Source organism: Herpailurus yagouaroundi, unplaced genomic scaffold (assembly GCF_014898765.1).
Source record: "Herpailurus yagouaroundi ecotype Mexico unplaced genomic scaffold, PumYag 211, whole genome shotgun sequence".
In the NCBI taxonomy this organism is placed as follows: Eukaryota; Metazoa; Chordata; class Mammalia; order Carnivora; family Felidae; genus Herpailurus; species Herpailurus yagouaroundi.
In genome coordinates, this window is record NW_024412442.1 from 8,739,136 (window position 1) to 8,758,871 (window position 19,736).

Consider the following 19,736-nt stretch of genomic DNA (forward strand, 5'->3'; position numbering starts at 1 on the left):
TCCCCTGACGTGGGACTTTGAACACCACGGGACTTTGAACACCACGGGAACAGCCCCTCTGAGAGGAGGATGGGGCTTCCTTGCAGCCCGTGGCCTCATGGCACGAGACAGGAGAAACAGGCTTGTCTCTCCTGCTCTCACTAAGGACTGAGGGGACCCATGAGTGACTCCACCCCCTCCACCTCTCAGCCGGGGAGAAGCCACCTTGGTGACACGTTCTGTCCTAACCATTCCAGTACGCGGAGAAGGAGAGGCCCGGCCCCAGCATTACAGGGTGAGGTGTACATGGTAAAGAAGGGGCAAGGTTTGGATTAGGCCATGGGCTGCCCCCATCCGGAAGTGTGCGCAGCGTTGGGGGGGCGGTGGAGAGCGCAGTGATTGGGCCTCTGCCCCACCTTGTCCCTGGCCGAGCAGGCAGAGTAGGGGACATGGATGGGGTACACTGCGTGTCACTGGTGATGTCCCCCAGTTTGGCCCCACAGCAGGCTGGCTTGCTGGCTCCTTGCCGGCTGCCCCAGCCACAGGACCTGAGAAATAAACGGGATGCTCCGAGCCACTGCATCAGCGTTAGACGTAAGCCATCCCCAGAGCTTGGTGTACTTCCTGGGTCCGTTGGGGCAGTGCGGTCTTGCCAGTCCTGACGGCCCACATGGGATCAGAGGCCAGGACGACCTTGCTCTGGTCCTTCGAGTTATCCACAGTGACCTTCTCGGTGACACCAGCTTCCCTCTCATGTAGCTCCTCCCCAGTGCAGGCGATCACTCCCAGTCCCTCTGCAAGGCTGTGGGCTACTTTCTGTTCCATCAGCTCACCTGACTCGCCCAGGACAGCCCACGTGGCTCATGCCAGGACTGATCACCCTCTGCAGCAGCTCTGTGCAGCCACAGCAGTCTTGGGATCCCTGCCAGGGGCAAAGTCCGTGTGACAGTGGGGGGTGCACAGACCACCTCAGTGTCTGCCCCAGTTTCAGAGTGAGGATGAGTTCCCCTAGCCTCTTCTTACAGTGCTCCCCACAACAAAGAACTTCCTGAGGGCGCCAAGGCACTGGAACCCACACACCGAAGGTCAGCATCACCCCCCACCTCCCAGAGATTTTTAGCGTACTGTAATTTGACTCTACAGTTTTAGAAGAATAGATCTTATGGACAAAAAGAACAGAAAAAAAAATCTTAAACTCTACTCAGCAATCATTTTGAAGGTTGTTTTGTGGATTTTGTTACTCTGAGGCTGTTGTTACCCAGCCTCATATGAATAGAGCATATGAATATGGGTATCAGATACTCCATTCAGGAGAAGAGATACACAATTAGGTTGAGTAAAACTCCTATAAGCTTGAATCAATAAGATGAACTCGTGATATATTTTGTCTTTAAAACATACACACAGTGCCAGTGTCACTTTCCTGGTTTCGATACCTTATTACAGCTATGTAGGAAGTAGCCACTCAGGGGTGGGGGTCAGGGGGGAGTTGTGTGAAAGGCATACAAGACCCCTCTTGCTACCTCCTGTGAGTCTGTAACTATTTCAAAATAAGCTTGAAATGTAAAAAAGGGAAATCATAAAAATTCAGTTCGTACTTGAATATGTTGCAATGGGCTAAATGGGGGGCCAAGGTGGCCTGAGAGGGTGCGGGAAGTACCCGAGATGTGAAATTCATCAAACCGTTCACAACAAAGGATTCCTGGTGTCTCTGACTGCTTCCCCACGGATATGATTGCAAGTATTTGGGGAAAATCCCAAAAGCCAAGAAGATCCTTTTATAGAAGGGTCCAAACATTCAAAATTCCATTCTTTTTCCATGCCATCTTGTGGGGTCAGTAAGAGGTGGAGGAGTTAACTGTCCATTATGCAGGTGGAGAAATGAGGCTCCGAGTAATGAAGACACTGAATGTGAGCCACACAGAACGGCGAGTAGGTCCAGGGTTGGTGTCTCAGACCACTCAGTCAAAGAATTTCAGTTTTACAGTAGATTCCAGGGGTCATCTAGGCCCTGTTTCCTCCCCAGGTGTACATAAAAATCACCTGAGGATTTCTTTTTAATACAGAGATGGGAGAGGGGCATTCCCAGACATATATTTGACTGGCCTAGGATCGGGCCTAGTTAGCGTTATTCTTAAAACCTCCCTAGATGCTTCTAGGGTACAGTAAGGGTTGAGATCCAATAATCTATCCCAAGTCACTTGTTTATCACCTGAGGAAACTGAGGTCATCGAGGTGAAGTGGCTTATATCAGCTGGTCAGTCACTCAGGGAGCTGGTCGTAGACTCCCAGAAATGGACTCATAGTCTAGTGCTGAAATTTCATTTTCTGTAAGTTTCGTTTTCTCCAGTTCTTGATTTCTTTCCTAACTGAACACACACACACACAGACACAGACACAGACACACACACACACACACACGCACACAGAGGTACACATGCGTGTGTACTTTATTGGCTATTTCCTCTCTGCTTTGTCTAGTGTCACTCATGGGCAAGATTCTGAATTACCTATTCACTCTGAGTCGGCGCTCATTCGAACTGGAACCATTGCCAAATTCACAGTGATCACAAAATACACATTCTTTCTGCTTGTCTACAATCTATTTAGTGCATTTGGAAAATTACAAACTAATTGCTTTTCTCCACGAACTCCAAAGACACTTTTCTACCCCCAAAAAGAGAGCTTTTCTAATGCATGTAGTTCAGCGTTTGCTTATGGCCTGAGCATTTATCAGAACACATGGATAAATGTGTCTTATGTATTGAGAAATTTTTACTTGTGCAGAACTTTCTGGCTAGTTCAGGATGCCTCCATGGAGGCTTATATTACTGGTGAGAGCTGAGATGGGAGATGAGCTGGGCACTCTGTTGTCAAACCACAAAATCTTTCTCTTACCTCCTGTCCAAGTGATCAGGGATTAAGAGGCGTTCTTAGTATTTGGTCCATTTCCTTCATTCGTGAACCAGCTGGCTTGTTTATTTCTGTCAGGCTGAAACCAATAGTAACCACCAGAATCCTGATCATTTCAAAATAAGAGTAGGTTTTTATTTTTTACAGTAGATTCCTTCTATATTTAGGAGGCTAATTGAAACTGGGGCTACTACCTCCCTCAATTCTTCCAGAATCCAGCTACCAACCTCCATGACAGGCAACGATGGCCTGAAGCTCTCCTTTAGGGTACAAGACAGATCTGGTTCCAGACACTGCTGCTAAGTGTTTGCACCACTAGGAACACCCCTCAGTAAGATCCTAGGTTCGCAGCCATTGGTACTCTGATTTCATACAATTCTGTACTCACCTGCAAACTCCACAAGACCCTGCACATGGTCCTTGCCCCTTGACTCTTGACGGTAAAGCTGCGGACAAAAGACATCATCAGAACTTTCCATCTCTTACTTCAGTTCTCTATTTCTCTCATTAACCACTTGAGATTCTTCTCTTTCAATAAGCTTCTTCTGTTTTTATTTTCAGGCCACATGAAAAAACATGGCTGGGGCGCCTGGGTGGCACAGTCGGTTAAGCGTCCGACTTCAGCCAGGTCACGATCTCGCTGCCCGTGAGTTCGAGCCCCGCGTCGGGCTCTGGGCTGATGGCTCGGAGCCTGGAGCCTGTTTCCGATTCTGTGTCTCCCTCTCTCTCTGCCCCTCCCCCGTTCATGATCTGTCTCTCTCTGTCCCAAAAATAAATAAACGTTGAAAAAAAAATGTTTTAAAAAAAAACAAACAAACAAAAACATGGCTGACAATGGTACTCAAATATATATGCTACAGGTCCAACACTTCCAAGATCCAGCTTTCTAGGGAAGCAAGTCTAATTGTCTCCTCTTAACAAATTTCTTTTTTTTTAATTAATGATTTTATTTATTTTTCTTTATTATTTCAATTTAAATCCAAGTTAGTTAACATATAGTGTAATAATGATTTTAGGAGAATTCAGTGATTCATCACTTACATATAACACCCAGTGCTCATCCCAAGTGTCCGCCTTAATGTCCATCCACCATTTAGCCTATCCCCCTACCCACCCACCTCCCCTCCAGCAACCCTCAGTTTGTTCTCTGTATTTAAGAGTCTCTTATGGCTTCCATCCCTCTCTGTTTCTATCTGATTTTTTCCTCCCTTCCCCTATGTTCATCTGTTGTGTATCTTAAATTCCACACATGAATGAAATCATATGATATTTGTCTCTCTCTGCCTGACTCATTTTGCTTAGCATAATGGCCCCCTAGTTTCCTCCATGTTGTTGCAAATAGCAAGACTTCATTCTTTTTGATCACCAAGTGATATTTCATCATATATATATACATATATATATACATATACATACATATATATACATATATATGTATATACATATATATGTATATATATGTATATACATATATATACATACATACATACACACCACACCTTCTTTATCCATTCATCAGTCGATTAACATTGGGCTCTTTCCATAATTTGGCTATTGTCAATAGTGCTGCTCTAAACATTGGGGTGCATGTGCCCCTTGGAATCAGCATTTTTGTAACCTTTGGATAAATACCTAGTAGTGCTTTTTCTGGGTTGAAGGGTAGTTCTATTTTTAGTTTGTTTTTTTTTTTTAATTTTTTTAACGTTTTTTTTTTTTTTTTTGGGACAGAGAGAGAGAGAGCATGAAGGGGGGAGGGGCAGAGAGAGAGGGAGACACAGAATCGGAAACAGGCTCCAGGCTCTGAGCCATCATCCCAGAGCCTGACGCGGGGCTCGAACTCACGGACTGCGAGATCGTGACCTGGCTGAAGTCGGACGCTTAACCGACTGCGCCACCCAGGCGCCCCTATTTTTAGTTTTTTGAGGAACCTCCATACCGTTTTCCAGAGTGGCTGCACCAGTTTGCATTCCCACCAACAGTGCAAAAGTGTTCCCCTTTCTGTGAATTCTTGCCAACATCTGTTGTTTCCTGAGTTGTTCATTTTAGCCACTCTGACCTGTGTGAGATGGTATCTCATTGTGGTTTTGATTCGTATTTCCCTGATGATGAATGGTATTGAGTGTCTTTTCATGTGTCTGTTAGCCATCTAGATGTCTTCTTTGGAAAAGTGTCTACTCACGTCTTTTGCCCATTTCTTTGCTAGATAGATTATTTGCTTTTTGGGTGTTGAGTTTGATAAGTTCTTTATAGATTTTGGATACTAACCCTTTATCTGATATGTCATTTACAAATCTCTTCTCCCATTCCATTGGCTGCCTTTTAGTTTTGCTGATTGTTTCCTTTGCTGTGCAGAAACTTTATATTTTGATGAAGTTCCAATGGTTCATTTCTGCTTTTGTTTCCCTTGCCTCCAGAGACGTGTCAAGTAAGAAGTTGCTATAGCCGAAGTTCCTCTTAACAAATTTCAAGCCGAGGCTGCAAAACAAAACCAAAAAAAAAAAAAAAAAGTTCCATTTCCCTAATGGAGCTCCATTTTGTGACCCTTAGCAATCATAACTCCATTTTATAACTCTGTTCACATCTCCTCCTTTTGATCAAGATCTTTCTTCAGAAAGCATTGATGATCAATAAATTTTCAAAAACATTGATGAATAATTTTATGTTTTGGGTCCTTCATCGCAGGAAGGTTCATTTCTGGTATGTCATGTCCCACTGAGGAGAGAAACAGGTGTAGGCAGGAGTTGTTAACCTAAGGACAATGGCTACATTTGAGCAACAGGGAGCCTCAGGGAAATGGATCTTGGGCATTGTCCTTCGTCATATCTGTCAGTTGAGGAAAGATGTCAGGAGGGAAGGTTTGGCCAATCATTTCTAGTCTCTGAGCTATCGTCACAACATTTTAGGAAGAAACAACAAAAAGAAATAAGAAAGGCTGGGAATGCAAGCTGGTGCAGCCACTCTGGCTGCTATTTTGTCTATAGCTTATCACTTGGAAAAATTATCAAAAGGCTTTGTTCAACCTACTTTTTAAATTCATTCCCTTGGGGCGCCTGGGTGGCTCAGTCGGTTAAGTGTCCGACTTCGGCTCAGGTCATGATCTCACGGTCCGTGAGTTCGAGCCCCGCGTCGGGCTCTGTGCTGACCGCTCAGAGCCTGGAGCCTGTTTCAGATTCTGTGTCTCCCTCTCTCTCTGATCCTCCCCTGTTCATGCTCTGTCTCTCTCTGTCTCAAAAATAAATAAATGTTAAAAAAAAAATATTTTTTTTAAATATAAAAAAAATAAAAAAAAATAAAAAAATAAATTCATTCCCTTGCCTGACCCTCACTTACAAGCATGTGGACAAGTTGATAAAGGTTGGAATAGCCAGGCTCCTAGGTCTCACTGACTACATGGAATTCTTTCACAAATCTTAGCAGGTCTTCAAAGGCATTGGGAAAGTCCTCGGTAATGGCTTACAGTTCTGTCTTAGTCCGAGGAGCGTAAGGAACTGATGAAGTCTCAGAGCCTCCTTCCTTAGATCTAACTGGGAAAGGATGCCTGCAGGATCTACATGAACGCCCAGGCTGCCATTATAGAAGGGCAGTGCAACTCATCTAGGATGTGTACACGGAGAGTAGGAGACAGAGGGTGGGAAGAAGGGGTGGGGAAGGGGTGCGAACAGCAGGGGTGGGGGCAGAACAGAGGAGGAGGGGCAAGGGGTTGAGAGGCATCAGCTATTTCTTCTATTCTTGAGAGCCTCTTAGAAGGGTCTGAATTAACTGCTGAGAATGTAGACTTAGCTCCTGAAGGGAAGCAAACTTTCCAGTGTTTCTTTTGGAATCTCCATTTAAAATAAGCCCCCCACTCATTTTGTTCGGTTGTATAACTCCTTCTCAGTTTATGCATGCAAGTAACCTCAGTTTGGACTATCAGAAGTGCCCCATGTTGGCCAATAAGGCTTTAAATCATCGTGGGGAATGCGAGTCTAACAGGCAAACATTTTTCAGCAAGAAGAGCCGTCTTCCTTACACATAAGTCCTGCAGGAGCTCCGGCAGGGGGCTGGTTATCAAGAGTCCCCTTAGGAGAATGATCTCCCCAAACAGAGTATTCATCAACAAGCTGAAACCCAACTCTTCCACTCAAAATGAGTGAAAACAGAATCCTCTCTTCAGAAATGAGAGAGGGCAGAAGCCAGCAGCAGAGGACACCCAAACAAGGGAGGTTTGGGCCCAGGAGGACTTACCACCAAGAACAAGGTTGCCAGGGGAGATGGTGGAAAACAGTGGCATCCTGCAGGTACTTCACAGGTGCCCACTGCGGCTTGGAACAGAAGGCAGTTGCTCGGGACTCCACTTCTCTGACACCATGGAATGTCAACGGATCTCAGACTGTGTCTGTAAAAACAAGCAATGCATTTATTTGGGGTCTTGGGGATTGCGGTTTGGAAGATAGATTCGAGAGGGATCAAACAACTGGGGGAAGAAATTAGGAGTTTCTAAAGGCAAAAACCACAAGTTGTTTTAAAAGAATAATGATTGGGGCGCCTGGGTGGCGCAGTCGGTTAAGCGTCCGACTTCAGCCAGGTCACGATCTCGCGGTCCGTGAGTTCGAGCCCCGCGTCAGGCTCTGGGCTGATGGCTCAGAGCCTGGAGCCTGTTTCAGATTCTGTGTCTCCCTCTCTCTCTGCCCCTCCCCCGTTCATGCTCTGTCTCTCTCTGTCGCAAAAATAAATAAATGTTGAAAAAAAAATTAAAAAAAAAAAAAAAAGAATAATGATTGACTCTGACAACATGTGAGCTATCTGATACACAGAAATGTTCCAGAAATGGTTCTGTGGTTAAGGCTCAGGTTCTAGAGTTCAGTCTCCATCCAGGGGCAGACATGCACAAACTCCATTTTCCTAAAGATCTCCCAGCTCCCTTTTGGGACCCCCCAGCAATTCTCCAAGTCCATCTCGGGACTCCCTGTTCACACTCATCTCAACATGGAGCTTTCCCAGGACTAAATGAACTGTGTCTGGGGATAAATTTGCTTTGCAGGAGCGGCTGGAGAACCCCCACTCTATGACGTGTATCGGGAGGGTGGGACAGTTTCCAGTGAAAGGTAGAAAGAAACAGGGACTTGGCAGACAGCACCAACAGGAGCCTCACCCCCAGTTTCAGCACTTTTCTCGTCTCCCTGTTATCACAGACACCCTGAGCACAGAAAGTGACGTGGGCCAGGATGAGGGATGCCAAGCCTGGTGCCGTGGGCGCCTCCAGCACTGGACAGGGCCCTGAGCAGCTACGAGAGTCACGTCTGCTGAGTAAGGACACTTTAGACGACTACCGTAGAGGGCATTAAAAATACTGTCATTAAGGCCTAACGTGTTCTGTCTGAAGTCTCAAGATGCTAGCACATACACTTTCTCCGTTCTAATGAACAAGGAAGAGGTTACAAGCTCTTACTGCCATTGGCCATTCTCAGGAAGGGTATGCAAAAAACAAAGCAGAGAAGAACTGGTAAAACACAGCCTCTCAGACAACAGTGGCAGATTTGGGTCAAAACTCCAGCTCGGAGAGATGCAGAATTTTATGCCATGAAAGGGAGGCTTTCTATTTCCAGATGAGCAAACGAAGGCACAGATCTGGGGCAAGAGTGTGGCAAGGTCCCACAGCCAACTTCCCCAGGCCTCCCTGGCTCCAGGGTCCACAGACCCTACGTGCCTGGCACGCCACACTCCCAGCTCTGCACAAGGCCACGCGGAGCCTGAGACAAGAGTTAGCACATCGGCTGGGGCGCCTGGGTGGCGCAGTCGGTTAAGCGTCCGACTTCAGCCAGGTCACCATCTTGAGGTCCGTGAGTTCGAGCCCTGCGTCAGGCTCTGGGCTGATGGCTCGGAGCCTGGAGCCTGTTTCAGATTCTGTGTCTCCCTCTCTCTCTGCCCCTCCCCCGTTCGTGTTCTGTCTCTCTCTGTCCCAAAAATAAATAAACGTTGAAAAAAAAAATTAAAAAAAAAAGAGTTAGCACATCGGTGAAACTACTTTTCCTCGGCCTCTTCTCAGTTTCCAGACAGACCAAAGAAAGCAATCCTGGTTTTGTTTTCCCCAAGCAGGAACTCTGCTCACTAGTTTCACTTTCCACTTTCAGTTTCTATCTCGGTTTCCAGTCTAAATTGTCAACAACACGCCCACAGGTTACGTCATGAACTGTTCATCTTTCTTATATTGCCCAGGATGTGGCTCACATCCTGAAACCCCAGTCTCCTGGCTGGATCTCAGAAGAGCCCACAGCTAAACAAGGCCCTGCAGAACCGGCAGCCATGAGGTAAGGACTTCTCCGCTTCTCCGCCTGTCAGTCTGAAGTTCTGGGAAAAAAGGCTAATCAATACTATCCCAAAAGACTTGATTTCAGTGATGTCGAGTTTCCTTACTCTTGCAGGTGAGCGTCTGCTTGGAGACTGAGTGTCCTTAATTCAGGCTTTTTCTTTTCTTTTTTTTTTTTTTTTTTTTTTTTTTTTTGTAGCATCACCCCGAGGAAGCTTACCTCATAACAAAGCCCAAAGAAGCAGAGGGATGTGGGAAAAGAGTTTTGCAGGGAGGGAGAAAATGATCCACGTCTCTGAAATTCTCTTCCCCAAACTCCCTTCTGTCTGACCGAGGGAGGGAATGGACAGTTTGTCTGGAAAGGGACACTGCTTTCTGCTGGCTCCTCACCTGGGGAAAAGGACCCCCACAGCCGTGTGAGCCACAGTCCTGGGCTCTCCCCAGATGTCTTGAGGAAAATACTGTGGGCAAATGGTGGCAGAAGCTCACTGTCTAGGGAACAAGGCCCTCCTCTGTAGACTACTGGTCTCACTCTCTGTGCTGCTGGGCTCCTATGTCAGGCCTTCTCAACGTCCCTGCATTTAAGATTAGCAGATGACCCTCTCCCCTGGGGAAGCCTCTGGTCTGCAGATACCCTCCTATCGGTGGGGCTGGACTGCAATTGTGGCCTCATGTGGGAATTTCTATGCTGTCCAAACTGAATCTTGAGTTAAGTAACCCTTAATATCCACAGATTTTTAAAAAATTAATTGATGTTGACTTGCAAATTTCCCCTCGGTGCTCCAGTGGGCAAAATTTTCAAGGGGCAAAAGTTCCAGAAAGTGCATAATTACAGGCCTATGATCAACCCTCCTCCCGGGTCCATTGACAGAGGGGGTTGTCACTGACAGGGAAAATAATAATGATAATAAAGTAGCTATCGCTTCCTGAATGCTTATAAAGTGCCAGCCTGGCTTCTAAAATTATTATGTAAATTATGGGGCACCTGGGTGGTTCAGTCAGTTAAGCATCCCACTCTTGGTTTTGGCTCAGGTCATGATCTCACAGCTTGGTGGGTTTGAGTCCCACATCAGGCTCTGTGCTGACAATGCGAAGCCTGCTTGGGATTCTCTCCCCAACCCCCTCACTCTCTGCCCCTCCACCACTTGTGCTGTCTCTGTGTCTCTCAAAATAAAGAAACTTTAAACAATTTAAATTATGATGTAAATTATATTTAATTATTTAAAAAACCCTCAAAAGACACCTGCGAAGCAGGTACTCATATCACCCTGATTTTGCAATAATGAATCTTAGATTTAGAAACATTAAGATCACACAGATAGTAAGTGATAGAGCTAGGACATGAGCCAGAGTCTCTATTCAGTGATACCCAATTTGACCTCTACACCCATGCTTCTTAAAGTGTACCAGTGGAAGGTTTGTGAGACTATTTCAGATGGCACTCCAATTGGTGTTTATGTTTTAATGTTTTGTTTATTTCAACATGTACTAACGAAAAATACATACATCATTTGAAGAATTTCTGTTCAGGTTACTAGTACAATGTTTCATTGTGATAAGATACATGTATGATAAAATTAGCCATTTTAACTATTTTTTGAGTATGCAATTTTGTGGTATTTAGTGCATTCACAGTGATGTCCACCCATCACCAGTATCCACTTCAAGAACATCTTCCTCACCTGAGGGGAAATCCCGTACCCCTTAAGCAGTCACTCTCCACTCATCCTTCGCCCCAGGCCCTGGCAACCATTAATCTGCTTTCTCTCTATGTCTTTGCCCCCTGTGGATATTTCTTTTTTTTTTTTTTTTAAAATTTAAAATTTTTTACTTTTTCTTTTTTTGGGGTGGGGGGGAGAGCATGGGGGGAGGAGCCGAGAGAGAGAGGGAGACACAGAATCCAAAGCAGACTCCAGGCTCTGAGCTGTCAGCACAGAGCCCTATGCCGGGCTCGAACCCGCGAACAGGGAGATCATGACCTGAGCAGAAGTCAGATGCTTAACTCACTGAGGCACCCAGGCACCCCCCCCCCATTGTGGATATTTCACAAACAAAGAAGCATACAATAAGTGGCTCTTTGTGACTGCCTTATTTCACTTAGCACAATGTCTTCAAGGTTTACCCATGTTGTAGCAGGTGACAGAATATCCTTCCCTTTTAAGGCTGAATAATACACCACTGTATGTATTTACCACTTGGTTTAGCGGTTCATCCGTCTATGGACATTTAGGATGCTTCCACCTTTTGACTATTGTGAACAATGCCTGCTAGGAATAGAAGTATGCAAATCGTCTGTTTGAGTCTCTGCTTTTACTTATTTTGGGTACATACCCAGAAGTGATACTGCTGAATCACATGGCCGTTCTGTTTCATTTTCTGAGGAATCATCACCATTTTCCACAGCAACTGTCCCATTTTACATTCCCACTGGTAATTCCTCCACATCCTCGCCAACACGTGGTTTTTGTTTTCTGTTTTGTTGAGGGTAGCCATCCCAACGGGTGTGAAGTGGTGTCTTGTGTTTTCGATTTGCATCTCACTAATGATGGGCGATGTTGAGCATCTTTTCATGTGCTTCCTGGCCATCTGTGTGTCTTCTTTGGAGAAATATCTGTTTTAAGTCCTTTGGCCATTTTGTAGTCACCTGTTTTGTTGTTGTTGTTGAGTCATGAGAGTTGTTGATATAGTCTGGATATTAATCTCTTATCAGATATGTGATTTGCACATAATCTCTCCCATTTTAGGAGTTGCCTTTTCATTCTGTCAGTAGTGCCCTTTGATGCAGAAACGTTTCTAATTTTGACGAAAATCCAACTTACCTCTGTTTACTTATGTTGCCTATGCTTTCAGTGTCCTATCCAAGACTGCCAAATCCAATGTCATAAAGTTTTTTCCTATTTTCTTCTAAGATTTTTGTAATTTTGATCCATCTTGAGTTCATTTTTTTATATGTATACAGTGTAAGATAAGGGCCCACTTTCATTCTTTTGCAAGTGGATATCCAGCTCTGCTGGCACCATTTGTTGCAACATGTTTCCCCATTAAATGGTCTTGGTACGTGTTTCAAAACTCATTTGGCCATTGTTATGACCATTGTTATGGCCATGTTATGGAACTGTGAACCCCTACCATCTCCCCAGGTTTATATGTTGAAGCCCGGGCCCCCAGTGTGACTGTATCTAGAGATAGGGCCTGTAAGGAAGTACTAAGGGTTAAATAAGGCCATAAGGGTGGGCCCTTAATCTGAAAGGGCTGATATCCTTGACAGAAGAAGTGCATGTAGACGAAAGGTCACATGTGGACTCCAGTAACAGAGCCCTTCTCAGGAAACAAATCAGTGGGCACCTTGATTTGGGACTCCCAGCCTCCAAAACTGGGAGAAAAGAAATATCTGCAATATCTGTTGGTTAAGCCACCCTGTCTGTGGTACCTCATCATGATAGCCTGAAATGACCATGGCAACCATATATGTAAGTGTTTATTTCTGGGCCCTCCATTTTGTTCCACTGCTCTAGGTGTCTGTTTTTATGCCCATCCCACACTGTTTTGATTGGGGTAGCTTTGTAGTAAGTTTTGAAATCCGAAAGTGTGAGACCTCCAATTTTGTTCTTTTTCAAGTTCATTTTGGTTATTCGAGATCTCTTGAGATTCCATATGAATTTTAGGATGGATTTTTCTATTTCTGTAAAAAACATGTCATTGGGATTTTGATAGGGATTGCACTGAATCTGTAGATTGCTTTCGGTGGTACTGACATCTGAACAACATTAAAGCTTCCAGGCTGTGAACACAGGATGCCTCTTCCTTTCTTTGTGTCTTCTTAATTTCTTTCAGCAATCTTTTGTAATTTTCAGTGGACAAGTCTTTCGCCTCTTTGGTTGACTTTATTCCTAAGTATTTGATTCTTTATGATACTATTGAAAAAGGACTGTTTTCTTTTTTTTTAATTTTTAATTGTTTTATTTTATTTTTGAGAGAAAGAGAAACAGAGTATGAGAGGGAGAAGGGCAGAGAGAGAGGGAGACACAGAATCCAAAGCAGGCTCCAGGCTGTCAGCACAGAGCCTGACGCGGGGCCTGAACCCATGAACCATGAGATTGTGACCTGAGCCGGAGTCAGACACTCAACTGACTGAGTCACCCAGGCACCCCAGGAAAGGAACTTTCAACCCAAAATCCTATGCCCCACAAAAATATCCTTCTAGAATGAAGATTAAATCAAGACGTTCTCAGATGAGGTGCGTCTTGCCGGCTCAGTCAGTGGGGTGTGTGACTTTTCACCTCAGGGTTGGGAGTTCTAGCCCCACACTGGGTATAGAGATTACTTAAAAAGAAAATCTTTTAAAGTGAAAGTGAAAAAGGTGAGTAAAAAAAAAGGCAGTCTCAAAATGCTGTATAACTCCATCATATGACATTCTCGAAGTGACAGAGTGATAGAGATGAAACAAATTACCAGAGGCTAGGGATGTTTGGAGAGTGGGGAGCGAACAGGTGTCACTGAAGGGACAGTGTGTGGGAGATATTTGCGATGATAAAATAGTTCTGTATCTTGATTGGGTGCGTGGATTTACTCACGTGATGAAACGACACAGGACTTACACACATTGTACCAATGTTGGTGTCTTCATTTTGTTATTGTATGGTACTTGTGTAAGGTATTGGAAGAAACCAGGCGAAGGGTACACTGGAGCTCCGTACTCTCTTTGCAAATTTCAGTGATTCTCTAATTATTTCCAAATTATAAGTGGAAAAAAAAATTGGTCGAACAAATATTCTCTTTCAGGTGGTCTAAATTTGTGGCATAACCTACAGACTAAGGTCCTGAAGTGAATACTGTTTTATAAGCCTCTACGTTTCTTTCTTTTTTCTTTCTTTTTTTTTTTCTTTCTTTTGAGAGAGAGTGTGTAAGCGGGGGAGGCACAGAGAGGGGGACAGAGGATCGAAAGCAGGCTCTGCGCCGACAGCAGCAAGCTCAATTCAGGACTCAAACTCACAAACTGCGAGATCATGACCTGAGCCAAAGTCGGATGCTCAACCGACTGAGCCACCCAGGCTCTATGTTTCTAACTGGTTTCTGTCCTGAATGTAGGAATAGGAAAATAGGAAACTCTCATTATAGCATGTAATATGTGCTCTAAGTACTTAACACACATACAGGCTTATTAATTTTCACCCAACTTCAGACTCAAGTGTGCTGAGTCTATTCCTATCCCCATTTTGCAAACGAGACTCTGAAACAGAGAGAGGTTACTTGGTAAAAAGTGGCGGAGCCAGTGTCTGAGACCAAGCAAACTGCATTCAAAGTCTGTGCGGATCTTAGGAACGTAGGGATTCTAAGGAAAATCAAAGCAGGCGTGCCCTTTCCAAGGCTAAGTCCTAAAGATGAGCTGTTTTATCTGGCTTCTTTCTATCGACGGTTCCTCCCTTAACAAAGAAAACTTGTTTTTCTCTTTTGCAGTAAGAACGCTGATGAGGTCAAAGATAAGCTGCTTCAGCTGAGATGCCACTTCACCTGGGAGCTGCTAGTTGAAGACACTGAGATGCCCGATTTAGAGAACAGGATCTTGGATGAGATTGAGTTCCTAGACACCAAATACAACGCGGGCATACACAACCTGCTGGCCTACGTCCGACACCTGAAAGGCCAGACTCGGGAGGCCCTGGGGAGCCTGAAGGAAGCCGAAGACCTGATCCAGCAGGAACACGGCGACCGATCGGCTGTGAGAAGCCTGGTCACCTGGGGCAACTACGCCTGGCTGTATCACCACATGGGCAGGCTGGCGGAGGCCCAGACTTACCTGCACAGGGTGGCGAACACTTGTGAGAAGTTTGCAGCCCCCTCCTGCTACAGGCTGGAGTGTCCTCAGATGGACTGTGAGGAAGGGTGGGCCTTGCTGAAGTGTGGAGGAAAGAACTACGAGCGGGCCAAGGCCTGCTTCGAAAAGGCTCTGGCAGCGGAGCCTGAGAACCCTGAATTCAGCACTGGGTATGCCATCACCATCTATCGCCTGGACGGCTTCAACAAAGCGACCCAGGTCAGCGACGCATTTTGTCTGCAGCCTCTAAAAGAGGCCATCAGGCTAAACCCAGAAGACGCGTATATCAAGGCTCTGCTCGCCCTGAAGCTTCAGGACGTGGGCCAAGAAGCCGAAGGAGAAAAGTACGTCGAAGAGGCACTGACCAACATGTCCTCGCAGACCTACGTCTTTCGATACGCGGCCAAGTTTTACCGCAGGAAAGGCGCTCTGGATAAAGCTCTTCAGCTCTTAAAGAGGGCCCTGCGGGCCACGCCCTCCTCCGCTTTCCTGCATCACCAGATGGGGCTTTGTTACAAGGCACGCATGATCCAAATCAAGAGAGCGGCAAACTGGCAGCCCAGAGGACAGGATAGAGACAATGTCGACCAAATGGTAAGGTTAGCCATAGCTCACTTTCAATTTGCTCTGGAACAAAAGCCCACATTTGACGTTGCTTATATACACCTGGCCGGTATGTACATAGAAGCTGGCAACCACAGAAAAGCTGAAGACATTTACCAAAAATTGCTATGTTTGACGTCCCTCGACGAAGAGAAACAGCAAAAGGTACATTTCCACTATGGTCAATTTCAGGAATTTCAAAAGAAATCTGAAGTCAATGCAATTATCCATTATTTAAAAGCACTAACAACAGAAAAGGTGTCACTGACAAGAGATAAATGTATTAATTCTTTGGAGAAACTGACTTTAAGAAGACTTTCCAGAAATGCATCAGACGTAGAAAGCTTGAGCATTCTTGGGTTTATCTACAAAGTCAAAGGCGAAATGAATAAAGCCCTGGAGTACTATGAGCAGGCCCTGCGGCTGGCTGTGGACTCTGGGAACTCTGGTACCTGATCCTGGGTGTGGAAATATGAACCACATTCACATTTTATTTGATTTTAGGTAAACATGTTAACTCTAACCATTGTTTCTGCTTGCTACTTTCAGAAACATATTAAGCAATCCACTGCAGTGATGCAAGTTTTTAACCATTACCCAAACCTGGTAAAATATTGGTTCTATTCAGAAAATACTGAAACAGAATATATACATCTCTGTTATGTGAGAGAGGAACCATTTCTCTGTGAATGTTATATAGTCGAAAAACCATTTGTCGAGTAGATTCGTAGCAAATAAAAGCCTGGATTTACATAAAACAAAAATGTTTCATTCATTCATTTTATCAACAAATAGTTTTTGGTGTTAGATACCAAATATGGTGATGTAGCGGAGGAAAAAATCTTTTTACGCTACCCATTTTAGGTTCATTGGCCAGGACTCCATAATTAGAATGACAAGCACAGATTAACAAGAGATAAACAAACAGAGATTTATGAATACATGCACCGCACACACACAGGGGAGCACCCAGTGATGAGTAACTCAAAAGGGTGGCTAGAACATAGCATCCTGGCAAACGAACAATGCATTTTTAGAGAAGGGATAAGCAATTTTAGAGAAGGGAAAAGAACCTTGAGTTTCTAGGGTGACAAACTGTAGGAATGTAAATATTTGGGGGAGATTAATGGAAAACAAGGGCTAGTTGAGAAGGTTTGTTATGGGGGCCTGGGTGGCTCAGTTAGTTGAGCGTCCAACTTCGGCTCAGGTCATGATCTCACAGTTGGTGAGTTCGAGCCCTGCATCAGGCTCTGTGCTGACAGCTCAGAGCCCCAAGCCTGCTTCGGATTCTGTGTCTCCCTCTCTCTCTGTCCCTCACCTGCTCACTCTCTCCCTCTCTCAAAAATAAATAAAGATTTTTAAAAATTAGGAAAAAAAAAAAAAGAAGAAGGTTTGTTATGTAGATTCCTCCAGCAGTGACTCTGGGCTGATAAGGGTCTACACTTGTCTCAGGCAATCAACTTCTCACCTTCCTGGTGGAGAGGGTAAGGGGACACCACTACAAAGTTCTGTACTGCTTGTAGGCAGGTAGGGGGAGTGTGCAGAGCATTTCTTGTACCCTGCTTCTTCTCAACTGCCCTCAGTTCAAAATAATCCCTACACCAACATGGCATATTTTGGGGCGGCATACTCTGCTCCCCTTCAGCAAAGAAAGCAGACGTCTCCCCAAACCTCCTGAAGTTTACGATCTAGTGAGTAACAAGTACACAGTCAATTACTCGTTTGCTGTTTGCTGTTTATTGTTCCAAAGCAGTTTCTCTTCTTTCATGCCACATGTAGCACTGTTTATTCAGTCATTTTCTGGTATTGATTGATCAAAAACACAGGAAAAGGATGCTAAATGATCTGAGAGACCATCAGTAACAACCACCTTTGTGACATTTTATTAAAAGGGGTTGCACACCAAGCAATATTTTTAAAAGGAAGAAATAAGGAAACAATGTGTCTTTTCTCATCCAATAGTTTTAAAAGGAAGAGATAAGGAAACAGTGTGACTGCTTTTTTCATCCATGTATTTTTTTAGGGGGAGGATATATTAATTTCCCACTGTGGCTGTTAACAAATTACCACAAACTTAGTGGCTTAAAACCGCAAAAACTTATGATCTTACAGTTCTGAAGGTCAGAAATCTGAAATGGGTGTCACTGGATGGAAATCCAGTGGCAACGGCCACAGAGGTATTGGCAACTGTCTCCAGAGGTCCTAGGGGACAATTCTTTTTTGTACCTTTTCCAACTACTAGAGGCTGCCTGCATTTCTTGGGGGGGGATCCATAATCCACAAGAACACAAATCCTCAAGGAATTCATACACAGATTGCAAAAGCCTTTTGATTTCTACTAAAATTCGTTAGGAATCGAAGGGAGCAAACTTCATCATTGAAGGCTAGACATCAGAGCCACACAGATCCGATCTTCTCAACATACTTGTAACTAAAACAAAAGACTTGTTAGATTTAACAAAAATGGTATCTTACAGTGCTTGAGTTTGGGGAGGAGGCCCAAAGTGACACTTTGGCACTAAAGTGAGTCTAACCACTGGGAACTCTTCCAGAGAGAGAAACAGGAAAGGTAAATACTGGTCGGATGACTGGTTAATCTACTAGGCAGCTCTTCCCAGGTATTGCTATACATCACTTGCAGCCGGAAAGCAGAGCTCATTCATGCAACATAAATCTCTGGATTATGGATGTGTTTGTGTGAGGGGTGCCTGACGACCCAGAGGCCACAGTCATCAGAGTGTCTTATAATCTAACACCATCTCTCTATCCCCTCGCGTCCCCTCCTCTGGAAGAGGTGTCTGCACGCTGGGGGCTCGGAAGCTCTAATGTGTGGAACAGCCTGCACGCTTGCAGGGCAAAACAGCAAGCAGCAAATCCAGAAAAACTGACTTACATGTATTTCTTAAAAGCATTACTTAATTTTCGGTTTCCCAAGAAGATTTTAGAGCAATTGCCATGTTTCACTTTCTGTTTCCCTTTGTTGCTAGTTGCTGCGTCCTGCATGTTGACTAGAGTACGCTCAAAAGACGACACACTACTGGTTTCACCAAGAATCCACCCAATCCAACAGCCTGTGAAAAAAGATCAATGTTCAAATTCCATCTAGTAATTCTGCCACGTTCAACACCCGCTCAACAGCCAGACGTTTGTTTCTTCTCAATCCTGAAAATGTATATTCCTTTAAATTTCTCACAGATGGTTTTTGCCTTTCTGAATTTGAATTCCTAAACAATATAAGTCGATAGGCAGGATTTCCTTTCCCTTTAATGTTCACTTCTGTTTGCTTAGTTGCTATCGGTCTAAACCTTAATAAGCAAAGACGACCTTTTGGCCTGGATATGGATAAGAGAAAGGAAGGGAGAGAAGCAGGAACAAGGAAGGAAACATAATCCACGCACTGAAAACTTTTTCAAACACTGGAGCGCCATTAAATTCTTCTACATCCTTGGTGAGGAGGGTATTCTGGCTTTATTCTTCCACCCACAGCAAACTGTTCGGTACCTTTTCTAAAATGCAGCTTCCTTGAGGTACCTGGGTGGCTCAGTCAGTTGACTGTCACTCTGTCTCGGCTCAGGTCATGATCTCACTGATCGTGGGATCGAACCCCACTTGGGATTCTCTGTCTGCCTCTCTCACTCTTTCTCTCAAAATAAATAAACATTTTTAAAAAACAAAATAAGGGATGCCTGGGTGGCTCGGTTAAGTGTCAGACTCTTGATTTCGGTTCAGGTCATGATCTCAGGGTTCGTGAGATCAAGCTCCACATCACTCTCCGTGTTGACAGCACAGAGCCTGCTTGAGATTCTCTTTCTCACTCTGTCCCTCCCCTGCTCGCTCTCACTCTCTCTCTCAAAAATACATACACACATACGTCCATAATAAATAAAATTAAAAAAAATAAAATGCAGCTTCCTGCCTAAGTTAAACATTACAGTAGCCTTCAGGCCCATGCCATTCTGCCTCTGATCTCATTTCTTAAGACCTCCCCCCTACCCTTACTGCTCCAGCCACACCATCCATTCATGGCAAATATGTTCCCACCTCCCTGGGGTTTGTACCTACTGCTTCCCCTGCCTGAACCATTCTTCCCTGGCCCCATAACCACTCTCTCCTTCACCTGCTTCAGATCTTTACTCAAAT

At 44.6% G+C, this 19,736-nt stretch overlaps 1 protein-coding gene and 1 pseudogene across 2 annotated transcripts in view; one reads left to right on the plus strand and one right to left on the minus strand.

The window, feature by feature from the left end:
- The window catches only part of LOC121016598 (interferon-induced protein with tetratricopeptide repeats 1-like), a 41,094-nt gene extending 24,734 nt beyond the window's left edge, over nucleotides 1-16,360 (plus strand). Inside the window, exons 1-2 of one of the 2 annotated variants that reach the window (XM_040454292.1) lie at nucleotides 8,888-9,179; nucleotides 14,636-16,360. In XM_040454292.1, coding sequence (XP_040310226.1) covers nucleotides 9,175-9,179; nucleotides 14,636-16,052 — 1,422 coding nt within the window. In that variant the 5' untranslated portion in view covers nucleotides 8,888-9,174 and the 3' untranslated portion in view covers nucleotides 16,053-16,360. Of the gene's footprint in view, nucleotides 1-8,887; nucleotides 9,180-14,635 lie in introns of those variants that run through there. The other variant, XM_040454293.1, reaches the window with a different exon arrangement.
- On the minus strand, nucleotides 199-3,371 carry LOC121016528 (triosephosphate isomerase-like; annotated as a pseudogene).
- Nucleotides 16,361-19,736: the final 3,376 nt, after the last annotated feature.